General features: G+C 43.2%; 2 protein-coding genes across 2 annotated transcripts; both read right to left on the bottom strand.

The window, feature by feature from the left end:
* Window positions 1-724: 724 nt before the first annotated feature.
* LOC128725857 (zinc finger CCHC domain-containing protein 8 homolog) lies at window positions 725-2,654 on the bottom strand. The gene is made up of 2 exons (XM_053819625.1): window positions 1,479-2,654; window positions 725-1,412 (listed from the first exon to the last, which is right to left on the bottom strand). Exons 1-2 carry the CDS (start codon window positions 2,652-2,654, stop codon window positions 747-749), a joined length of 1,842 nt encoding a protein of 613 aa, XP_053675600.1. The 3' UTR covers window positions 725-746.
* Window positions 2,655-3,694: 1,040 nt separating this feature from the next.
* LOC128724413 (calcium release-activated calcium channel protein 1) lies at window positions 3,695-11,854 on the bottom strand. The gene is made up of 4 exons (XM_053818139.1): window positions 11,719-11,854; window positions 10,388-10,725; window positions 6,366-6,509; window positions 3,695-4,907 (listed from the first exon to the last, which is right to left on the bottom strand). The coding sequence occupies exons 1-4, from the start codon at window positions 11,852-11,854 to the stop codon at window positions 4,377-4,379; spliced, it is 1,149 nt and encodes a 382-aa protein (XP_053674114.1). The 3' UTR covers window positions 3,695-4,376.
* Between the last annotated feature and the right edge of the window lie 11,159 nt (window positions 11,855-23,013).

Below are 23,013 nucleotides of genomic sequence, written 5' to 3'. Positions count from 1 at the left end.
TTTTTGTCGACATTTTGCGTGTTAGTTATATCCTTTTCGAGCAAGCCACGATTAAGTATTTAAATAATAATTGTTTGAGGAGGACTACCGACGCATAAACATTAAATAATTGAAAATTTAAACATAATAAATGATTTGCTATGTTTTAGTGGTTGATTTATATATTTTACATAAATCTTGTGTTTGAAATCGGAAAACAACCTTTTGATATATATTTAAGTTTAACTCTTTTTAGCGCCTTTTTTTCCTTTCTAGTCACTTACTCATATTTTCCTTACCTTTCAGTTTTGCTTAAAATATCGTTGAAGGGTGCGATTTGGTAGAAATTGTAAATTAACACTGATAGCATAGTTACTAGGCAGTTGTGTTTTAGTAAATTGGGTGCGATTAGGACATTAATTTTGCAATGCAATGAGTTGAATAGATGCAACAGGTAAAATAACGATTCATCTATAGAATTATTTTCGTTAATCAAAATGATGTACAAGATCGATGGTTCATGGAAGCAGTCGTAATATTGAAACGTCGTAATATTGTAATGGATGATCCTTCGATATGGATAACCAGTTATTTGAGACGAAGAAAAAGAATTAAAACTAACTAAACACACGCTTTCGAAACAAAATATCAACATTTTCGAAACCGGTATTTTACACAGTACAATCGATTGTACCTTTATTCTACATTCGTCCTTTAAACTGTAAATAGATCACGTAAATCCATTTCACTTCTGATAGCACCGTGTTCTAGCTTCCATCTTCCATCTCGCACAAATGGGCGTCCATTTTCTTCCGAACCTTCGTCAGCAACGACCGCATCTGGATGTACTTCCCGGTGGAGTTTGGAAGATTCTCAAAGTGAATCACGTCGCTTACGCCCTTCGAAAACGCTTCTCCGCTGGGCAGTGCACCGTACGGTGTGAATGCAGTCAAAATTGGTGTTCCCAAGGACGTCCGCTTTAGGCCAGTGAGTGTTGGTTCGTCATTGTACGGCACTTTAAGCATCGCTATTTCGTTCAAATCGGCAGTCTCGGGCTCGGGTGGCCTTTCCAGGGTGGTATTTTCGCCGACGCATGGTAAATATGGTGGAATCGGCGGTATTTCAGGCGGCGGTGGTGGTGGTGGTAGTGGTTCCCAACGATCTGGCACCATAGAGATGGGCGGGCAAGGATGACCTGCTGGTGCTGGAGAAGAAACCGACTCGGAAAGCTCTGCTTCCTTGCTTAACTTTTCCGCTAACAGTATGTCCTTCATAAACGAACAATCTGCAGCGGCTGTGTCCTTCATAAACGAACAATCTGCAGCGGCCGTGGGACCTTCGTCCAATTGTTCCATCAATTGCTTCTGTTTTTCCTGCAGATCGGCTAAAGACGGCGAAGGAACATTGGTATCCTGAATGACCAACGGTGTATCCTGAAAAGAGATAATTCAATGGTAAAACGCGATTCTCGTGCACGCATTCAATCATTCCATACTCACATCTAGCGAAATCACCTCCACAGGTGTTTCAACTAATATGACGCTATTGTCTATGATTGCTGGTGCTTTTGCGTGATTCGCGTCGTTATCAGACGATAGTTCACCATCTTCTAGCTCCTGCTGTTCCGCGGTCTCCGGCTCCTCTGGGCAGTGATCCATGTCCACCGTTTCCGTGTTGGCGGAACCATCTATGCATTGTCCAGAATCATCTGCAAGCTTCAACCGTTTGCGACGATAACCGCCCACCAGCGTACCTTCTAGCTGCTGAATCATACTTTCCCGGCTCATCTCTTCCGAGTACGCTGGCGTATTGTAGAATTTGGAATCGTCAAACATCTCCGGCGGTGGTGGTTCGTTGAAGCCAGGATACTCAATTATTTTTCGCACGTCATATTTACAACGCACACTGTCCACCTCGCCGTCACTTTCACCCGAATCCTGCACGGCATCGCCATTCGATCCGAACAAGTGCAACCCAGAATGTGTGATCTTTGCTTCCTCAAGCCACCCCGGAGGATAGCCAAAGATTCGCATCCTGTAGATGTGCTGTGGCAGATCCCGCGAACCGAGTCCTAGTGCGCTGCGCAACTCACGGCTCAATTTACCCGGAAGAAGATGGCCGTACTTCTGCTCCAGATCCACGTGGTAGCGGTCGGTTTTCTTTTGGAATTCTTCTTTCTTCTGCCGAATGCGGGTATAGTTCCGTGGCTCCTTGCAATCCTTCAGCCCGTGGTCGCCCTCGCAATTCCAGCATGTTTGCTTCGATCTCGGCCGCTTGGCCAGCGAGTCTGGGTTAGTTGGGGGCGTCTGGCCATCAAACACTTTGGTCATCGCTTTCTTGTAGCTCGGAATAGGCGTTTTATTGTTTTTGCTCTTGTTAGGCGTGGAATCGACCACAAACAGCGTTTCCGTTTCGCTTGTTTCGCTAACCTCGAGCGAGCAGCCATCGCTACCGGCGTTTATATTCACCGTGTACGATGGTAAGTGATCCTTTAAAACTACTTTTAATGCATCCGAAATCGCTTTCTGCAGCAAATGATAGAACTCGCAGCTTCTAAAGAGTACCTTAACAAGTGGTTGCTGATTGTCTGGTGGGTTTGCCGATAGAGAAATATCATTGTCCACGCAAATTACGGGAATACTCGCATTTACTATCTCAACGTCGCTGTCGTCCATCTCCGCATCGGCCTGCATTTCTCAGCCGGCACTGTTTGAGCTTTATTTCAATATTTCAGGATTTGTTTTAGTTGCGGTTACCGCCAAGATACACTTTTTTCTACGTATAGTATCACCACAGGCTGGCTCATTCGTTATGATATGCAGGTGTCCTCCGCGCCCCGACTATAGTCGGTTATTTAATCAAATATAGCTACTAAAAAAGCAACAGCAACGCGTTTTGTTTTAAATTTTTGTTCTCTTATTTCCAATTCGTACCAACGCTTCGAAATCAGCAATCATTTGTCGAGGTAGTGTTGTATTTTGACAATTATGAAAGATGCATAGAATACCAGTTTGGTCAGTTTGCTGATTTGACAACAATCTAAGCGAAGCTTAAAAATGTTTGCGATTTTATTTGTTTTCCGCAACAAATTCCAATTTAAACAACTATGAATTTCATATCAGTCCAAATATTTTAAGCATTTCAATAGCAAACTATTTTATATTCCCCGAAATAGCAATTTTCAAATAAATACTCAAGAAAGATAAACTTCGTATGAGCTAACCTCGCAGTTTTAACCTTGTATAGTTTATTTGAGCAGTATGCAGTTTATTTGAGTGACATCTATTAGGGTAATATTATGGGTTATAACTACAAGTCGCTACATGAGGTTTGTGTCTAGGGAGACACCACAGATGGCGCTAGTTTCATTATATAAACTAAATTTAAAACCAAGCATAGTCATATATCAAATATGTTTATTTTATCAACTACAAATAAAATATATTCCAAATACTTTAATATTGAAAAATGATAACAGTTGGATGGCGGATGATGTGGAGCCATGTATTTCGTTGTATCAAGCTGAAATATTTTGCATCACAGAAGAGTTCAGTCAACCTGCTACAACGGATTTGTTACATTTCCATGTGCTCATTTACTTGTTAATACGGTAGTTTTATATAATCTAAATTATTATCAGCCAATCAAAAAGATATCACTTCTTCAAATACTCAATATTTTTTAAAAACATAAAAATAAAACTCCCAAATACTTTATAGCCGCCTAATAATTGTTAATTTATTCAGACCAACACAATATACTTTTCCATTCATAGTTTTTTTATTCTTATCAACATGATGTTCTTTAGCTAGTCGAATGGGATGGTAAAATCTACTCTGCCGTGTTTCATTCGTTCGGTTTCATGTAGGGGAATGATTATTTAACCGATACCGATCTTTATGTTGCCGCTGCAGTATTTCAATAATTTAAGTCATAACTTTAATATGCACGCGATGCAAGAGTTACACAGCTTCTCCAAATTTGTGATTTATTTGCAGACAATATTGCTACAATTCACAGATTCGTCGTTTGATCGGCTCAAATTCAGTAAGTTTTACACGCCTATCGTAATGAGTAAGAAACAATATTTCTTTCTCTGCTGAATGTCTTTTATGTGCTATAATAAGGATAGAAGAGAGAAGAGATATTGAAGTGAAGAAATCATCGGCTTTAACGCAACCTAGTCAACTTGTCTCATTTACATAAAAAAAAGTAGCGCACATCAAGTTGGGACGAAATTCGTACACAACAAACGATGCATTTTATGGAAGATGCCTCTCTACACACGATCGAGACGCACAATTAAGGATTACGTTCAAACAAGAAATCACAGTTGGCATAATTTGTAAGAGGTACACATCATCGTACGAGAAGTAGAGATGGAAATAGGTGAACGATCACACGATCTGCATGCCGGGTGGATGCAGCATACCGTGGTGATGATGCTGCTGATCGAAGTGATCCTGCTCCATCTGCTCTTTCAGGATCTCCAGCTCTCGAATGCCGGACACGGTCACCTCGTACTTGTGCATCATCAGTGAGCGGTAGAAGTGTAGCGCGAACGCAACGAAGATCACCAGTACTGGTATCAGGACTATGCATGCCGACCAGGCGGCTGTCGTGTTGAGATCGTAAAACTTCACCCAACACAGGATAGCAATTTCTAGCAGAAACAGTATAAGTCCTAGCAGTGTAGAGAAAGCCCACGCCGTCTCGATGTACCAGTGCAAGCGTTCATGGGGAGATTCGTGTACGAGCGATATGCTGTGCAAATTGCAGACGGTTTCTATGTTTGGCAGGATGCAGGTGCTTATCATGAGCGCAAGCATGTGAACCGCTACGAGCAGAGTCGTGCATACTGCGAACGCTATCAGCATTGCCGATGGAACTTCGGTATTTTCGTCCAGCTGCACTTCTACCATAGCAACCTGAAAATAGTAAAGAATAATTTACGTTGTAAAAATATGACACACAATCGTATACATGAAATGATTGTGTTTAAAAATAAGTAAAGTATACAAAGTAAACAAAAAGATTAGAAAACGAAGGAACATTAAATACCAATAACAAATTACAAAGCATCTACAGCGTGTATGATTGTGATTCATATTTCAACGTTGTTACTATTTGTTTTCTCTGTAATTCAATCAACTCCACAAACCACAAAATCATTATATTTGCCATAAACCAGTTGTTAGCAAGCAATGCATAGTCATAGCCAGCGATACATAGCTTATGGCGATGTAACTAACATACAAAAGATTACTGATAAATAGTGGAAAATTTGCTAAAGCATTATGTTTACTAATTTCTGAGCAACATGAGACATTTCTTTTTAATAGCTGATGTGCTAGATTTTATGTGACTATTGCTGCTTTATATTTGCAGTGGAATTCGCAGGTATGTACGATAAAAAATAACTTTTACGTCCAACAACATTTACCTTACTTATTTGCAAAATGTCAAAACATCTCTACACTTCTTTTCAAGATAGGTTAATGCCCGATTTCGCCCACGCATTGATGTTAAGGAATGTTTAAGCTACAAGATCGCAGAAACAAAAAACATGAAAAAGCAACACACACGCACACGAATTTTACGATCGCCGACATTCCAAGGACTTTGCGCCTGTTGCGAACTCATTAATCATACCGAAAGGGAAGGAGGAATGGAAACATTGGCGCATAATTTAGGGAAAATATTCAAATCGTGGTTGGGGTTAACGGACACTGTGTTTTGCGAAGAACCACGCCCAACCCTAACCTTGCAGTACAACGAGTAATGGCTGTGGGATCGTTTGGGATTTTATGTTTGTGGTTCGTCACATGACCCGGCACATTCGTGTCCGACAGATAGCAGACTAAGCGACTATGGCAAGTCCCATAAATTGACCCCACCGAGTGGTCAAAATGTTTAGGATAGCATATTGTTTTTTTTATGGTGATCCTCAACATCGCCGCATTATACACACCTCGGTGTGTAACATCACAGTGTGCACGGTTGCTGGCAATGCAAAATGCTACCCGTCTCTCGCTAATCGTCCTCGACCGTAGCTCGAAACGCGAACTCAACCGAAATATCAAACCAACCTGGGCCAGCGCCGTGCAAGGTTGAATAAAAATTCGTACGGCTAGGATTAAACTATTTTTAAAATAAACGGACCCGTAACCAGGCGTGAATATGTCCGCTTCTGTCCTCTCGGCTCACCCCCGTCACTGAACATGCCCCTTCCGCAAAAGCGTCACCACAACTGCGACGATACACCGAGCACGCGCTATCCTAATGTCGTTGAACGACACTGACACTGACCGCGAACGAACCTGCCCCGCTAGGATCGAGACATTCATTCAATGCGAGCTCATTCCCACGAGATGCCGCCTACATACCATTGCGAATCCAGATAGCAAGGCGGACGTCTTGCTGGAAGCTTTTAGTTTCGCTCGGCTCAGCTGCAGCTTTCGCCAGGACAGGTAGTTGGGAGTGTGTAGATCATCGCCCGTCTGTGACATTGTGCTCAGGTTGGATCGTCGCTGGAATGAGATGGAGAGCAGAGAAAAAATTGTGTTGTAATAAAAACAGCCCAAGGAAACAGCTTAAATGTTGATCTTCAAACACCACGCCAACCAGAAAAAAGGACACGTTCGAGCCTTACGATCGCTTCCTGTGCTAAGAAGGATGCAGCACCCCCAGGACAGCTGGCAGCCGTACCAAAACCACTGAGCAGCCCCGTGTTAACGCTGCAATTAGCCGCGTGTTGATGTGCCACGCTGCTTCCGGTCCAGAAGTCACCGACGCCGGTTGCACTACCGCCTGCACCAAATGCCGTCGATGAGGAGTGCGATCGACTTGTGCGAACCTTCCGCGCCGGCAGCGGACTAGACCTGAGTGCAGAGGCCACCGCAGTTGCCGGATGGTTGAAGCTTCGGTATAGGGGCGAATTCAGGCACAGGTTCGATTGAGAGCAGCTCGGATGTAAATGCATTGTTTTCGCTTGGCCGAAGTTCTGGCGGATGGGATCGCACAACAACTAGCAACGGATCGTGATCGCGAGCGGGTGTGCGCGATTTTCTCACAAGATTTCCCTCGCTCTCGGTTGGTTGCCACTTTTCGGCGAAACGTTGATATCGCTGAGATTCACGGTGGTTTTGTGATGCCAAACACGTGCACTTTACTATGCACAAACTAATGGTGTTTGGGAGTATCATCGGTGATCGTTTTTTTTAACTAGCTTTAACGTTCAACACACTTTGATATTATATGATGCACTTCAAATACATGTTTTTTTTTCTGTTGTCACTTTAATTGGTTAATATTCACTAAAGGTTTTTAATGGCTTTAAGTCACAAATTAGTTAACATCATATGAAATAAAAATATTGGATATAAACGTATTTAAATCATATTATTTTTTATATACAGCCAACTATGTAAAAAATACACTTTCCAAAGGTTACTTTGATTCCGCATGGACTACAAGATGTTACCCAACCTTTTCGTATACATCTTAATTCCCATCTGCTGCAAAGCAACAGAAACAAGAACGATCGTCGCATGAAAAAGGTGGAAAATAAAAGGAAAATCCTCTCTCCCCATAAAAGAAAACAACCTGGACGACGCCGTGCGGTTTCACCAAAGCACAACAAATGCTTGCTCGTGCAAATAAAACAGCAACACTCCGACGACATCGTTGAGCTCACTGTCTCATACAAAAAAAAAACGTTCTCACCATTGAGCCGCGATGAGCAAGGAAAATTCGCCCACCTTTTCACTGGCGACCATACATTCAACATGATCATACCACACACAGTGACCGCAGACAAAAATAACGCCCAACATTCTTCAACATGCTCCACACAGCTCTTACGATTGCTTTTTGGATGGTAGAAGCGAACTGGTTTTTTTTGTAAACGACATTCCGCATACCATACGGAAATACCGTGCAAAATTACCTCCAGCACATGGTGGGGCTTCAAAATTCAAGCATGTCAATTTGCGCGAGTTTCTCACAACGAACCTCGAAGATGATTGACCGAACAGATGTTTGGCGACGCGTTTGAACGACCCAAATAAATGCGGCCAATGAAATGTGTCCCGATTTTACTTAACTCCGGGCTGTTGCATCTCAAGGAGATTTTTTTTCTACTATACAGAAGGCATATTAACAGCGGTAGGGAAACGGCAACAGCTCCAGATAAGCGTTCACACACGGCTAATTGCTTTAAATGCTCATATTTGAACAACTGATTATCGGGCTTCGTATGTATATATTGCAACGAAATTTAAGCTCAAAGCACACATAAAGCCCATGAAGCTGAGTAATATTAGAAAAATGTTCCACCAGTTGGTTGGCCAAAGGCTTGGATGGCTGGCGTTCAAATCACGTTGATCGTTTGATAATCGCACGTTGTTCGTTCGTTGAAGGATAAATTAAGCTCTTTTCAGCAAGCTTATACAACACACTTCTTTGTAGCAAATGCACTACACATTACACCCAACCACAATGCAGCATACGACGTATTAAAGCACACCACGCGATTCGTTCCACTTGGCGCATGTGATGGCGATGGCAATGCACTGACTGACGTACTGAAGGATAAAAGGTCCGGATACGGATCCACGTATCCGGAGAAACACGCTCTATCAAGAGCCACAGCCACTAGTTGCGTTAATAATATTCGATCGTCGCTGTCAACGCTCAAGGTTTTTTACCCAACGACCAATAAAATATGCCGTCCCCCAGGCGACTGAGCGCTTATTTGGCAAACACCTAACCCCGTCAACTATCGGAGTGCGAGCGCGCGGTTTGGGGCAACCTCAACGAGAGCGCCACACGACGACCAGACTCGCTCTACTAACATACTGAGCTTCCTTCAATCAGCGGCGAAACCCAACCCAAAGACCAGACTATCATGTGTCTATCGTCTCCCAATGCTGCGTTCCCTTTAGTCCACGACCCCAGACAAAATCCGATCGCAGCTGCTCTGGCGCACGAGGAAATTGACGATCGCAAACACAAGCTCGCGAGCTCGAGTGCTGGTAGCTAGACGAGACAGCAACACGTGCATGTTTGCGATAGTTTCTTTGCATTTTTTTTGCGCTCCGGCCGTTCGGAAAACTCAAGCGCGGATGCTGGCGGAAATACATCGGCTAACGATACACACGCATACACCCATTCGTATGCACTGGCGAAACATGCAATCGGTGGCTAATGCACCACCAGCGAAACAGGTGGCTGATACGAACAACCATTGAACCAAAGGCAAACGCGCTGCAGCTGGGTTTTTGTGGTTTGGGAGGGATTTTCGTCTGCGTATTTTCGCGTTCCACCCATCGGCTCGTTAGCGACCACATGATTGAACTTTCTCCCGAGAACAGACGTTTGTTTGTTTACTTTACCATAAATCTTCGGCGCCGGGTTCGAATGGGGGGCTTTGCCGGAAAAACGTACGATTGTTTTTCACCAGTTCTCCTCACGTTATGCGGCATAGGATTGAGGGGGTTTTTTAGTGGAATGGATGGGAAATTGTTTTTTTTTTTCTCCGTTTCACCAACCTCGCACGTGTAATGGACGTTCGTTTTGTGGTCAAGACCACCTGCTATGATCGACGACGATTGGTGGTTTGGTCGATTGTAAACACTCGATAAAGAATATCTCCAACGAAAAATGTATGATCATCTTTTTTGAGGATGAAAACATTAAACAAAATAAACAAAATATCGGAGAAGTGCATAAAAAACTCACATGTGAGGGATTTATTTTCCAAATTTAAAATGTTCCAACAATAAAGATATGATCGCAAAAATAAAAAATTCGCAATATCTCAACAAAGTTGGACATTTGTTTTTCTTTAGTGCTCAGCGAGTGATGGAAATATTTAAATGCGCTATTTATTGTATTTACTTTGTTATCCCAAATTTGCTAATTACACATGCCGTCGGAATAGCATTCAATCTGGAGATCGCGAATCAATTTTATCCGATGTGTGTAGCTCTCCCGAATAGGTCTGCATCCTTATCAGTGAGATTACAAATCGAACCAATGTTCTCGTTATATGTGAGCTTGTTTTTTAAAAGAATAGGAAAGATTCCATTTGGTGATTATATCTAATGTTTTAAACCAATAAGCGTGTCGTTTAAATGAATGAAGAGCCGAAAGACAAACGTTCCAAACATCAAAGAACAACGTATTGCAATCGATTCCCAAACCAACGATGGATCATCAGGCAAACTACGGAGGTGCGATCTTGCGTAAATATTTACATTTGATGGATGCTCACGATCACGACGCAGCCGTAAAAGTCGCCCCATTCGCGACGGCAGAATGGGAACGGAACTGCGTCATCGAACGGCGCAGCGAAGGCTGTACAGCAAAACTGGTTCAGGAGGAAATACTTAACACTTGGACTCACCTTATTATGCGTACTGCAAATACTGGTTCGGTTGTTCCAGTTGGAAGCGCCGTGGCCACCGTGGCCTCCGTGTGGTGTGAGGCTGTGGGTGCTGTTGTTTCCGATACTTCCGCTATGACTGTTCCCGCTGCTGTTGGGGTGATTGTGCGCGTAATTTAGCCCCGTCGATCCGTTGCCAACGTTCGGGTGATGGTGGACAACTCCGTTTCCGTTTGGCTGATGACTTAGGCCCGACTGATGCAGTTGGCCGGTACTGTACGTTTTTGGCGTTACCGTGGTGCCTAGTGTGGTCGCGAGAACTGTATCGATTCCGGCCGTACTGGTACTCCACACGGACACTGTTCCATTGCTGGTAGAATTTTAACAACAAGTTCCGGTGTGCTTAGTCCGGATTATTGATACATGATAACTTAAATCGAATCCTACTGTCTAAAATTCCCTAAGCGTGTACACTGCGAGGAATGGAATGTGACGAAGGTTCCTAATAACTAAACAATTAGCACTCGAGTTCACAACATCAAAAATCGTAACCGAAGGAGCAAAACGCAAAATGATACACCTAAGCCGACCAACGAGAGAATCACCCAGCTGAACGAGACAATGTTTACGTATGTACGAGCTTAGTTGTCAGACGGTGTTTATTTTGACAGTCATCGTTACGTTTGACAGTTCGGCTATAGTGCGGGGTGTGCGCTTTGGCTCAGTAGATGAAGCTGTAGTTTTGAAAATTAGTTTTTTTTAAATACCTATTGTTACTTTTGCTACATCTGAAATAACTGGTCGATAACACTCTTCGAATAATTCATTACCCTTCAGTTTTTCAAATAAATAATGTTTCCTATTTTAACGAAAGCAAACTGTGGAAGATTAGAAACTGTTATACGAAGCATGCTTTGTTATATTATAAAAATGCATATAGCTATTGCATATGCATATTTCAAAAGTTGCGGAATCAAAGTTATATATTTTATGATTTACGATACATTACGATAGTTGATTCTAGACAGTAAAACAATATAGTACGAGAAAATATAAGTTCCTTTTGATAAAAATCAAACCTCTTTACGATATTTTCTTAGGAAACAAATGATCGCGTTCCAGTAACTTTGTAGTACGTATGTGCCTCAACGGGATTTTCCCACAAGGAAGAATTTATGGAAAGAAATTTCTTCGAAGCTTTTGAATGCATCAAATACCCCTACACACAGCTATCGTATGCATAAATACTCACTACAATGCGGGAAGCACCCGTCAAATGCTCGTCAAATAGCCACGTATTTAATTAGCTTCTTTCAGGGTTGTAGAAAACGAAAGCGCCTCAACCAGCGAACAGGTTTTATGACCGGGTCGGTCGTTACGACCTGGTTCAAGTAGTGCAAAGCACGTAAGCGATGGAAAACCCGGTTTAGTCTGGTCAATGCGTGGGACTTTTCCCTCATCCTCATTAATGATCATCATGACGATCATCATGGACTTCGAACTGCACTGCAGTAGGCACTAGTGAAATGGATAAAACATTTGCATCCTGCATCCGCGAACCCAATCCACCTCCCATGGCGAGTGTTTGCACAGAACGATTTATAAAGAACCCTCAAACATAGATCAAACGGCAGCAGGTGTGCTGTAATAACATTGTAACACCATGTGCTTATTCTACGATAGCTCCAAGTTGCATTCGCAAGTAAACTCGCACTAGAATATATCCTGCCTATTTTGTGTGTGGATCAATCATGCAATGTTGTTGCTTTTAAACCAGCTTCCAAATTCAAAAAAGCTGCACGAAAAGAAACCCAAAAACTATTTTTTGTAGCATGATTAGTTTATTAAGATAGATGTCTAAGCATGATTAGTCATTTTATGAAAAGTGTTTTATTTTATCCTATTGCATAAAATATATGCAATTTACCCTTAAATTTAATAATACCTGAACTCTGAGCCAATGCATTTACCCTGAATTCTAATTAATTATTTTTTTAGAAAAATTGATATTAACAGACATTTTAAAATGATTTTAAAGAGCAACAATGCAGTCATCCCACTCAATGACAAATTAGATACATTTTATTGATACTTTAAATTATTAAACCATCATAATTTATTAATTCCCTTACGCTCATCGCTGGCGTCCTAATTCATCGCCTTTATTTGGCATACGAGACAGACATCCCTTGTAAGCGAGTTAACAATTGAGGAATACCTAATGTGTCCGTTTTATCACACACCTTAAGCGACAACGAATAAACGTGCTGCTCAGGTATTGTCAGTATGCACGAGTATCGCACCGGTAGCAGCGAAGGTGTTTAACCGCGCAATCATTCGTTAAGATCACTATCTCACGAAACCACCCAACCGGCCTTCTCGATGAAAAACAAAAGTTATTTTCGAGGCTGACTGGGCAACTTTGAGCAGCAATGGGCAACAGTTTGTTGAAGCAAAAAGCAAAAAAAACATAAAGCAGCAACAACAACCGCTACATAGACGCAAACAAAACATGTCCATTTGTGTTGCGTGATTCGAGAACATAAGCCGGCTAATTTGAATAGCACCCACTTACCGGTCGCCTTATCGCAAGCCGGGGAACCTATCGTCTACGAACAATGCGCGCTATGAGTCGCACTAATTTGATCGGTGTTGTAACCGAAGAAAAGAAACAAAATCATACACTATGCTGCCCATCACTTGTGCAGGGGGTTTGAGTTGAGTTCAGGGTTTAATTATCTGCCTAATAGAGTAAATGTGATAACCGCATAGACGATGGTGCTAAGAACACTGCAGAAACCACATGAAGATTTATCTTATGTTTAATTGAGTTAAGCTGTGTTGTATTTTGCACATGAAATGAGAAACATACACTATATACAAAACTTTAATAAATAATGAACTGTAGAGTCTACAATTATTACGTACGTTTTAATGTCATTTTTATACAAACAATAATGCACTTGAAAGTCAATATTCTATATATTATGAACGCCAAAACAAGTTATATAATCCAAATCGTTGCAAATTATAAATTCAGGTTAAATATGATATATAATCGAAGTATGGTTGAAAATGAAAACCAAAACCACACCTGCACCCCTTCAGTGGAGCTTGGAATTTAAAATACATTGATCTCGAAACCGCAACTCATCCAGAGCTAGCTCCATCCTTCCTGCCTTCCTCAACATTGTAACGACCAGCATCGTCTATTGATCGATTAGATGCATTTAAATCACCATATACTCCGTTCCCCCTTCTCTTGCGGCCTGAGTCACGTGTCGTACGTAGAAATCCGAGCAGAATCCCCCAAGGAAGAATTCGCTCGTAATCACTGCGTGGTGGTGGCATATTTATTTACAAATTCCACCCGGCAGAAGCGGCACGCTTTGTGCCGGGTTCGGTTCGGGGTGGTCTGAGACACGCTCGGGAACGTGTTGGTCCGGAACAGGGGGGACTTCTGATTTGCTACAGCTGTAGGTCGCAGCTTGCGATCGTTCGCCCACGTGTCACCGCGCGCTGACGTGCCGGTGTTCGGGAAGTTGCAATTAAATCCAATTGATTACCCGTTTCGGCATTAGTTATTCCTCGATATCCGTTATTTACGGGACGAGGCGTCCCATTGGCACGGTGGTGGAAGCCGTGCCATCTGTCACGAAAGTCCCCGGAAGCGGAGCCCTAATGGCGATGACTCTCGCGGATCACGATCAGGAAATACCGCATTAGCGCCATGTGACGGGCTATTTTTTTTTACCTCCTCTCGTGGCAGCATGAAGGAGATGATTCTGAAGCGCTGGTGTGGTGGCCAAAGCCACAGCAAACACGCGGAGCGTGGAGATAATGTCGTTACCGCTTCTACTCCTTGCTGTATTGTGAATATCAGCAAGGTCGCATTTGACAAACGACCACACGGTGACACGTGACACACCTTTCCGGTTCAGAGCTCGTCGTCAAAATTCCTTCCAAACGGAGATGCAGTCCCTATGCTAATCGCGTTTTTTTTTGCCCAATAGAAAACGATTTAATAAGGCACACGCGTTACTATTCGGATATGACTACTCCACACCTCGAGGACCATTGCACGCCCACGTCTAGCTGCTGACGCATTTTAGTGAAATTAATTCATCCCCACCGCATACGGTACAGTGGACGAAAAAGGTCTGGAGCTCCCTCGAGCCACGATCCATTCGTACTCGAAGTAACACACGTCAACGGCGACCTGCAGTTGATCGAAATCTGCATACGGCTTCCAGGAGTGTTGGCTCGTTTTGTTCTACTCACGCTTATGCCCAGAAGAACAAGCGGGTTATTCCGCAGTGGAAATATCGTTTGTGGAGGCGACTTGTCCTGTTGACCTTGCCGTACCACATGGGCCATTGTGCTTCTGGAGGCTTGGAGGCAAACAGGCGAATGGAGGAGAAGCAGCTATCGATCAGTCATTTTTCTTAATTAAATATCTTGCCACCCATTGACGTAAACGCTCTGTTTCAGATTTATTTTTACGAATATTCAACTGTTCAGGGTTTGTAGCACGAATTTGCATAGCCACGAGTTGGCCGCGAGTGTACGAAACTGCGTATGTATGGTTTCTTTTTTTTGCCTCCCAGCATATCCAACATCCGAGAGGTAATAAATATTAAATTAGGCCGGAAAAAGCACCTCCCCAATTGGAGCGAATGTAAAATATTTCAATCCGCTCGACCGTCGTGGCAAACAGAAAACTTTCACTATATCACCTCAGGCTGAGCTCAAGTCCATCCGATATCTCACTCCTACGCGAACGAAGAAGAAAAAGAAGAAATCCAAGACAAAACAGAGAGATAAAACACGCGCCCCAAAACTTGCCATCAACGTTTGCGAATCATTCTTTGCAACCCCCAGTGGCGTGCCACCTTCCGGCCAGCCTCCATTTCCGGCTGGTGAAACGGTGAAAATAACCCACCACCGAGATAGCGCCGCGTTCCTTCCGGCAGGCGCGATTACAGCGCCATTCTTCCCGGCGAAGACCGCGCTCCTTAAATGGGTACACAGCACACAGCATCCTTGTGGCGGCTCCTTCGAGACTCATAAACTTTATTAAATTTCACGCACCACGGTTCCTTTGTTCGGAGGCTCAACCTCAGCTCGGGCTCCATCCCCGGGCAGGCCTGGGTTTGACCCGGTTCGGTTGAGGCTGCATCACGATGAAGCTGTCACTGTCGCCGGTGACACTAAGCCTCCCTTCCGATGCTGATTCAATTGTCACCGCGGATTGGCTGGAACTGACTCGCGTGTAACTGACCTTGGCGCATTGCGGGTGTTTTGGGTTTCGCCCTGTACCGGTTGCGGCGTCAATGACGATGAACTGGCGGGAACTCGATGAGCAGCACCCCAGGCGTGTGTTGAACAACCCGGAACTTGTACCCAAACTGTCATCACAACTGTTGGGGATGCGATAGAAGCCACACGCGTTGTCCGAGTTTGTTATTTTGGGACTTTGGACGCTCCGCAGGTCAGGAATGGCTGCGGAATTCGATAATAACTCGGGGTGCTTTTAGGCAAAACGAGGTAACGAGGTCTTTGTCCGGAAGCGCTTACCACACATGTTTGATTACTAAAATATGGTGAATTTGGGTCCTACAAAAACACCACATCTATAATGTATATAAACCTCGTGAAAAGGACCCACTTTCCGAATGCACGAAAAGCGGCGCGAACAGTGTGCCATGAAATTTGTCGTTATTGCGTTTAAAAAAAAAGAGAGAGTTTCAAAGACACAGCGTAGGTACAGTAAACTTTTTGGCATTTTTTGTAGAAATATATAACACGAGGGAAGCTCAAGAGAGCTTTGGTCTCTGCCAACGAGTATTCAAATTACACAGGTCTTATCCGCAGGACTGTGGCCACATCGCCGCCGTCCATATAAATGGATTAGATACCATCTCCAATCGCCGTTTACGACCGGCTCCATCAGATATATAATGAGAAAAAATGTTATCAAAAGATATCTGATTAATCAGCATCCTAATTAATTGGCAACGCGCGCCACGCTCCCGTGAGCATCGATTTTTGCGTGAAGCAACCTCGGGGCGGATGGGTTCGCAATTGAAACAGAGTTCAAATAAGTTCTATTTCGGTACCCGCGCTGAAGCACCAAAAGGAGGGTAAAACACAAGAAAAGTAAAAATAAACCACAGTCATTGTCCAAACCGGTTTCAACGAGGTGCTTTCCGTTTTCGGGTCGAGAAATTCCCCGTTCTTAAGAACTTTTTGCAAAACCGAGCATTAGTCGGGAAGAAATGGAACCACCACCAAAAAAAAAAAACGCGACAAAACGGCCAGTTTCCCCGGGGGTGATGAAGCTGGGTAATGCTACAAATTTATTACGGGTGTCTGTGAAGGTGTTTGGCCACCGCAACCAAAAGCACATTTGTTGGGCAGCCATCCAGCGAGGCTATTATGGCTAAAGTGTGTGTTTTCCATTCCTCGTTGCTTCTGCATCATCATCATCATCTTCTGCACGAGATTCCATGCGAGGATTAAGGGGATTCGCGCGGCCCCGAGGTGGGCATTCTCCGAGATTTGCACGGGCGTGTGTCGTAAAGGGCGTGGACAAGGTTGAAGGGCACGTATCTATCTACTGCGTGTGCGGTTAGCGGACGTGGTTTCACGATGGTTCGATTAAGTCAGCTCGGTCACCGCACAAAACACGCCGTAGCAATCGGTAATGTGGCGGTTCACTGAGAAGGCCCTTCGTTTAGCTACGTTGAATTGCGATTAAAAATTAACTACCACGATAGATGAAAGGGCCTATTAACGTGTGGCCAGCATCGGACAGACAGCGGGGTGTAAAATGGAAACCAACCAATGTCGAAAGAGGTGCTTCCTCTTCCAGCAGTAAAAGCTTCGGCTCGACTTCGACCGGTGACAATGACAATTAATTTGGCCGTGTGCTGATTGCGGCTGCAATTAAGGGTGGTGGTTGAAATAGTGTTATGCAAGCAGCACGCCGCCAACGCTTACACAGTGACGGTTTTGGACGCGATACCCCAAAAGAACCGAAGCCTATTGTTGTGGTCGGTTTTATGTGAGCTATGTCAACGCAATGCACTGTCACCGTTAATACATTAGCGTTATCATCGCTTGCATTGTTTCAGCGTTGGTTAATCAAACCTACGTAGGAGTGAAAACCTGTTAGACTTCCATGTTGATACTGCATGGAAATAGTCCCGGAAACGTTATGGCGCACGATAATAGTGAACACTGTAATACCAACCAATAACATTATTTGTTATCATAGCTAAGGCAACTTATCGAATAGATATTAATTTTCGATTTATGCACCACAACGTCTAAGTAAATGAAACGCATTATAACGCATATAATTATGTATCCATGCCTGTTTGAATTCGATAGTGCGTGTCCTAAATACTCCGGTCCGTAACCTAGAGCCACATGTGTGTCGCTTTTATCAAGCTAAAATTGACCAATGCCCAACGCCGGCGTCAGTCAGATTGCCTTTCATAACATATCCGGATCCGGAACAATTTCATTACAGAGCAACCGCACGCATTTGGTTGATTTGCTGGGCACGAGCTTGACCAAAAGCTTTTGTGGCATTACCAACCACGCTTCTATTAGTAAATTAACACACTTCCAGAAGCACGCCTTTCAATGAATATTCACACATTCAATTTCGTTCGTGCTCGCTTGCACCATTAGCGGCAACGGCGCTTTTTATGATTCCAAGAATGCTCATGCCGCCTCAGCTAGTAAACGCTTGGCAGACGGACACAGGACACTTGCCAGGCGGACTTTTACACGCCATTTTATTATCCGTTCACCCTTCCGGGCCGTACAGCGAAACGCTGGCCAGAGCAAAAGGCGCCAAAGGGCGCCATTTCATCCGGTTAAGTGATTTTCGTTTCCACTATTGCGTTGCCTGGCTCGATCCAATCAATTCGGTGCCAATCTCAATGTTCTTCTCTTTCAACCCTCGTTGTATGCGTGTTTGTATGTGTGGCGCTGCGTGCTGACGTTGATTGAAGACAGCTCGAAACGAAACGAGTCCCTGTGAAGGGTCCATTTAAAAGAGGGACATTTCCTCCCAATCAAGCCGCCTCGCCAGACAGCACGGGCTGAAACGATCGGGGTTGGAAAGAAGGATGAAAATGAATGATCGCGGAACGTAATCGAAATTTAAAGGTTTTTCTCCCTTCGGTGTTACCACGGCTGCGGCTCTGGAAGGTCGATAACTCTTGGAAAACTGAACCCCTGTTTGTTTTAATGCTGTTTGCGTGGGGTAGCAAAACAAAAAAAAACAATCTCCACCCTTACGCCTGTAGCCACAATCGGAGTGAAAACAAACACCACGTAGAAAAACAACCTTAACTTTTGCGCAAAACGGATCCTGAGCATTGAGCGCTATGGCAATAGAAAGTTTTCCCATAATTAATAATAAATCTCAATTTCACTCTACAAATCCTGCTGCCGATCAGGCATTCGAGGGACGCGATAAGGGCTTACGGGAAGTAGTAGCAACCATCTCCCGGACAGCTAAGCGAAATAAAATGAGCACAAAACCGAACATCAACAAATTGAGGCCACTCATATCGAGGGGCATTGGCGGCGTTGGTGCGTTATCAATTAAGGAAAGCTCTTCGGTGAATAGTAAGATCGGAAAAGCCTTCAGATCAATCGTAGCCGGTTCACTTCAACCACCTTTCGTTAGTGACGTATATACGTCTAGAGGTTCGGTTCGGTTTCGGCAACGTAAGTCCGGAGTAAAACAATAGATTAATGGTGCTTCCTTTGGGGACGTGAATGACCGGAAGGAGCATCCAAAACTGCCACTAGATAATTCCACCCTTCGAGGGCTTTTGCGTCCTACTTGAGAAGAAAAACGGCAGATGATGGAAAGGGCCCAATGATGAAGTGGTTGGGCTTGGATGGAGCGAGAAGTGCACAAAAAAAGTTAATTGCTGTTTAATGATTCAGAAGGCGTTCGGAGGATTTCTTAACGCAACCGACATTCCGGGGGTTTTTCCCCGCGTTCTGTCTTTTCCCTGTTTTTTTTGTGTCGCCCTTTGCCATTTTACTTCGCCTTTCCAGCGTGCAGTGTACACTTCATCAACCGCTCTTGTCGTTCGATTAGGTTTCTTACTTATCTGTCCGGATTATCATTTCCTATTCGTTGCGCGTACACGCGACAGCATTCCATCGTGCAATTTACTCTGCCGGACGAACGGACAGAGATGATGCACGAAACAGAAGTACAAAGAAGGAACACCGAACAAAATTAGCATGCTTGAGATTGATCCAGGGACTATTACGGTCGGTATGGGAGCTGATCTGTACTAATTGAAAAACTATATCCACCAGATTTGTTGCATGAAAACGCTAATCGAGGGATCGAATTACCATTGTTCTTCCCCGTTAGACAACTCGCATTCCTAGGTCACTGCTATCTCGCGGTACATAGCCACAATTAGGTAGTGGACTTTTTGATGCTTGACTTGAGTGATGCTTTTAAAATTTATCCATTAAATCCGTGAATATTTCATCAATACCCCGCTTGGATAAGGTCCCCATCGAACATGATGGAAATCTCCTTATAAAAATTTCAAATCAGCGTGATTTACCGCAATCGATCTATGTAGAATGAAGAGTCGTCTTCCTAGCTTAAATTCCATGGATTTGAACCGATTTTCACATAGCATTCCAGGCATTTCATCTGATTTTGCTCTCCGGCAGTGATCACATGGAACAGCTTTCCCACCTAACACGATTTGATACCTCCTATTACACTGAACGAGACAAAAACTGGGTAAGATTAGATCAATTATAGCCGGCATCGCGGTGTAACATCGGTGCATCCTCCACGCCACCGCGTGAAACTGTAACAAAGCGCATGTATGGGAATTGCGACTTGTTCTTATCAACCTTGTCTCATCACAGACTCATTGTTGTCCGATGCGTTGGCGATGAAAGTTACGTAGAAATTACCATTTTCTTGCCTACCCCTCGGGCTTTGCCCTTGAGCGAAGCTTGCATTAAGTAACGTTTCACTTGAAATCATTATGTAGAATGATTTTTTTTTCCTTCAATGAACCTGTCTGACTCGCACTTATCTGTTGCTAGCTGCGGTCATTCTAATGCATGTAGAATAAGCATATTGAACATTAGCCTTTGTCGATCGTTCTTAAAAATGCAATTATTTTCCAAAAATGCGTCATAAAAGCTCACCTACAATGATTTTTTTAAATTTTAAACCAGTAGCATGATGAGATGGGTGCTCAGATTGTACGAGATAAATTAGAATTGTGCTGTACGATCGTGCAATAAAATACGTAAGAAATCATAACGAAAAAGAAAACGCACCGTTACGCATCATTTAGCAACATTACTATGTAATGAATGCATCTTTAGTTTAAACATTCTCATCATCTAGTTGTCTTATTAAATACTAATGAATTACATCGAAGAATATAAAATAATTGTTTAGAATCCTTTGATTGCTTAAAATTACCTCAACTTTGTTAAATCTTTAAAAATTTGATTAGTAAAGTGAAATGTAATAGATACTATTAAAACACCGAATTTAAAACAGCCGCAAGAGAAACTAACTTAATTTGGACAACATTTTATGCATAATTTAAATTAAAAACATTTAACACTACTCTCCTAATAATACAACAGGTACACGCTTAGAAAAACAAAACTGAATACAATAATAGCTTTGACACTTACCCTGGACGCTTCTTACGGGAAGGATCTATCATTTTGTTGCCGTCTGGTAAGGTCTAAATAAGCTGCTGCCTAACTTCAATTAGATCCCGGCAAAAACGTTGTTATTTATACCTCTTTCACTCGAGTGCTGTTAAACGTTCGCCAGTAATAAGCTCGACTTCTTTGGATTTCGTTGTATTTTCTCTCGCTGGACGAACAATTGACGTTTGAAGATTTGACGATACAAAAATTCACATTCTGGCACGTTTTTACATAAATAGGGCAACTTCAGGCTTGCTACCGATCGTGGCAAGAACATTCAGACAAACGAGATCCACGGCGGTTTCACTGCTGCGTATGCCCGTCAAGTATCGTGATCGTTTTGTTAATTTATTGTAAGCTTTTCTCCGGCTAACATTTCACTTGCCACTTGCACTGTCGTGATTTATCAGCAACATTGGTATATGCAACGGTATTTACACTTCACTTGTGCACAAGCCAACTGGAACGCAACGTTTGGGTCACTACGGCTACGCTGTCACTGTGTTTCTCGGCTTTTCTACATGTCTAGCCAGCTATCAGATATGCTGTACCAGTGACCGTCTGGCGAGATAAATCTCGCAGGTAAATCTCGAAGATGGGTACTTGTAGACAAGTGGTTTAGTTGCTGCACACGAACGACTGCATTATCTTTCCGGGCACACAAGAGCAAACGCAAACAAAACAAAATACTCCGGCCAACGAAACACTCAACGAAGGCGTCGCGATCCACACTCGCACTCGTACAAGCGGCGCTCACGACGGTTGTTTTACGAATGAAACAGCTGTCGGAGGAGATTGGCGGACGTGGGAAGCTATTCCCTGGCGATCCGGCCGTGCTTACAAAAACATGCGGCAAGCAAGTCGATCGCGATGCGTACACCTACACAAGCGCACCCTGACCAGTCGCTGGCTCGATCAGCAGCAGGTCAGCTTAGGCGATCGCTTTCCCATGCCCTCTTGGAGAAGTGAACCGGTGCGATCGGTCTTACGCGACGATCGGTTCAGATTGTAGACGAAACAAAACCGATGGGGCTATGGAGGCGTTTGTCTCGGCTACCTTAGCTTTGAAGTTAATATTGCCGGAATGGGAACTAAAATGTCATACCCATCTGCTGTGCAAAGACAACTAAGCAAGACAAGTCACAATATCATAAAGTTCAATTATTAACACTTAGTTGTATATTTATTGGAAGCAAGGAAAAAATTCTTTTTAAATTGGTTAAATTTTTTCGGGACTGTTTCTTATCGTTAGCAACGAATCTGTCTTTAATTCACTTAATTAAACATCGAATTGAATTATAAAATCTACACTAAACCAAAGCTTTTTGGGTGTCATTTTCCATCAACCTTGACACTAAATCAGGTGACACTTTATTTAGAATTTATATTATGCAGTCTTTCCTGATGTTCGTTCTTTGGACTTGAGGAATATCAGAAGACACTGCCTACGCTTTGGTATCTGTTGAACCGTGAAAGGTCGCAGACTCGCCAAAGGCGGAAGCTTTTCGCCGTTCGTGAAACGTACAAATAGATCGCGTGCAGCACCGCCAAGCACGATGACGGTCAGCTTGTTGGTGTGATGAATCCAATTCCACAATGGTTGCGATGAAATATAAATCGAACCATCAGCAGCCAACAGATTTCTTTTGTCAAACAAACATTAAAAATATTTCTCCACATTTATAAATCATACAATTTGAAATGTAGTTTAAAGCTCGTTTGGAAGGAAATACAAGGGATTACTCGGCAAAGCTTTATATTTGTAGGCATCATCAAAATATGTTTGAAAGAGCAAAACATTTTACGAATGAAGAAGCTGTAGCAATTTGGGACTTGATTCACGATCCATAAATTGCCAATCATCTCTTAAAATGTTATTTTTAGCCTGGCAATATATT

The sequence above is a fragment of the Anopheles nili genome, chromosome 3 (genome assembly GCF_943737925.1).
Source record: "Anopheles nili chromosome 3, idAnoNiliSN_F5_01, whole genome shotgun sequence".
Taxonomy (NCBI): domain Eukaryota; kingdom Metazoa; phylum Arthropoda; class Insecta; order Diptera; family Culicidae; genus Anopheles; species Anopheles nili.
This window is presented reverse-complemented; position numbering and strand designations above follow the sequence as displayed.

What these genes read in the sequence shown, in the direction of transcription:
- LOC128724413 (XM_053818139.1), bottom strand. Translation starts at nt 11,854, where the DNA reads ATGATCGTCATGATGATCATTAATGAGGATGAGGGAAAAGTCCCACGC. An exon ending in CCGACCCGGTCATAAAACCT is followed by an intron (nt 10,726 to 11,718) that starts GTTCGCTGGTTG and finishes GCAATGGAACAG; the next exon opens with TGTCCGTGTGGAGTACCAGT. An exon ending in TTTGCAGTACGCATAATAAG is followed by an intron (nt 6,510 to 10,387) that starts GTGAGTCCAAGT and finishes ATCTCATTCCAG; the next exon opens with CGACGATCCAACCTGAGCAC.
- LOC128725857 (XM_053819625.1), bottom strand. Translation starts at nt 2,654, where the DNA reads ATGGACGACAGCGACGTTGAGATAGTAAATGCGAGTATTCCCGTAATT. An exon ending in TGGAGGTGATTTCGCTAGAT is followed by an intron (nt 1,413 to 1,478) that starts GTGAGTATGGAA and finishes ATCTCTTTTCAG; the next exon opens with GATACACCGTTGGTCATTCA.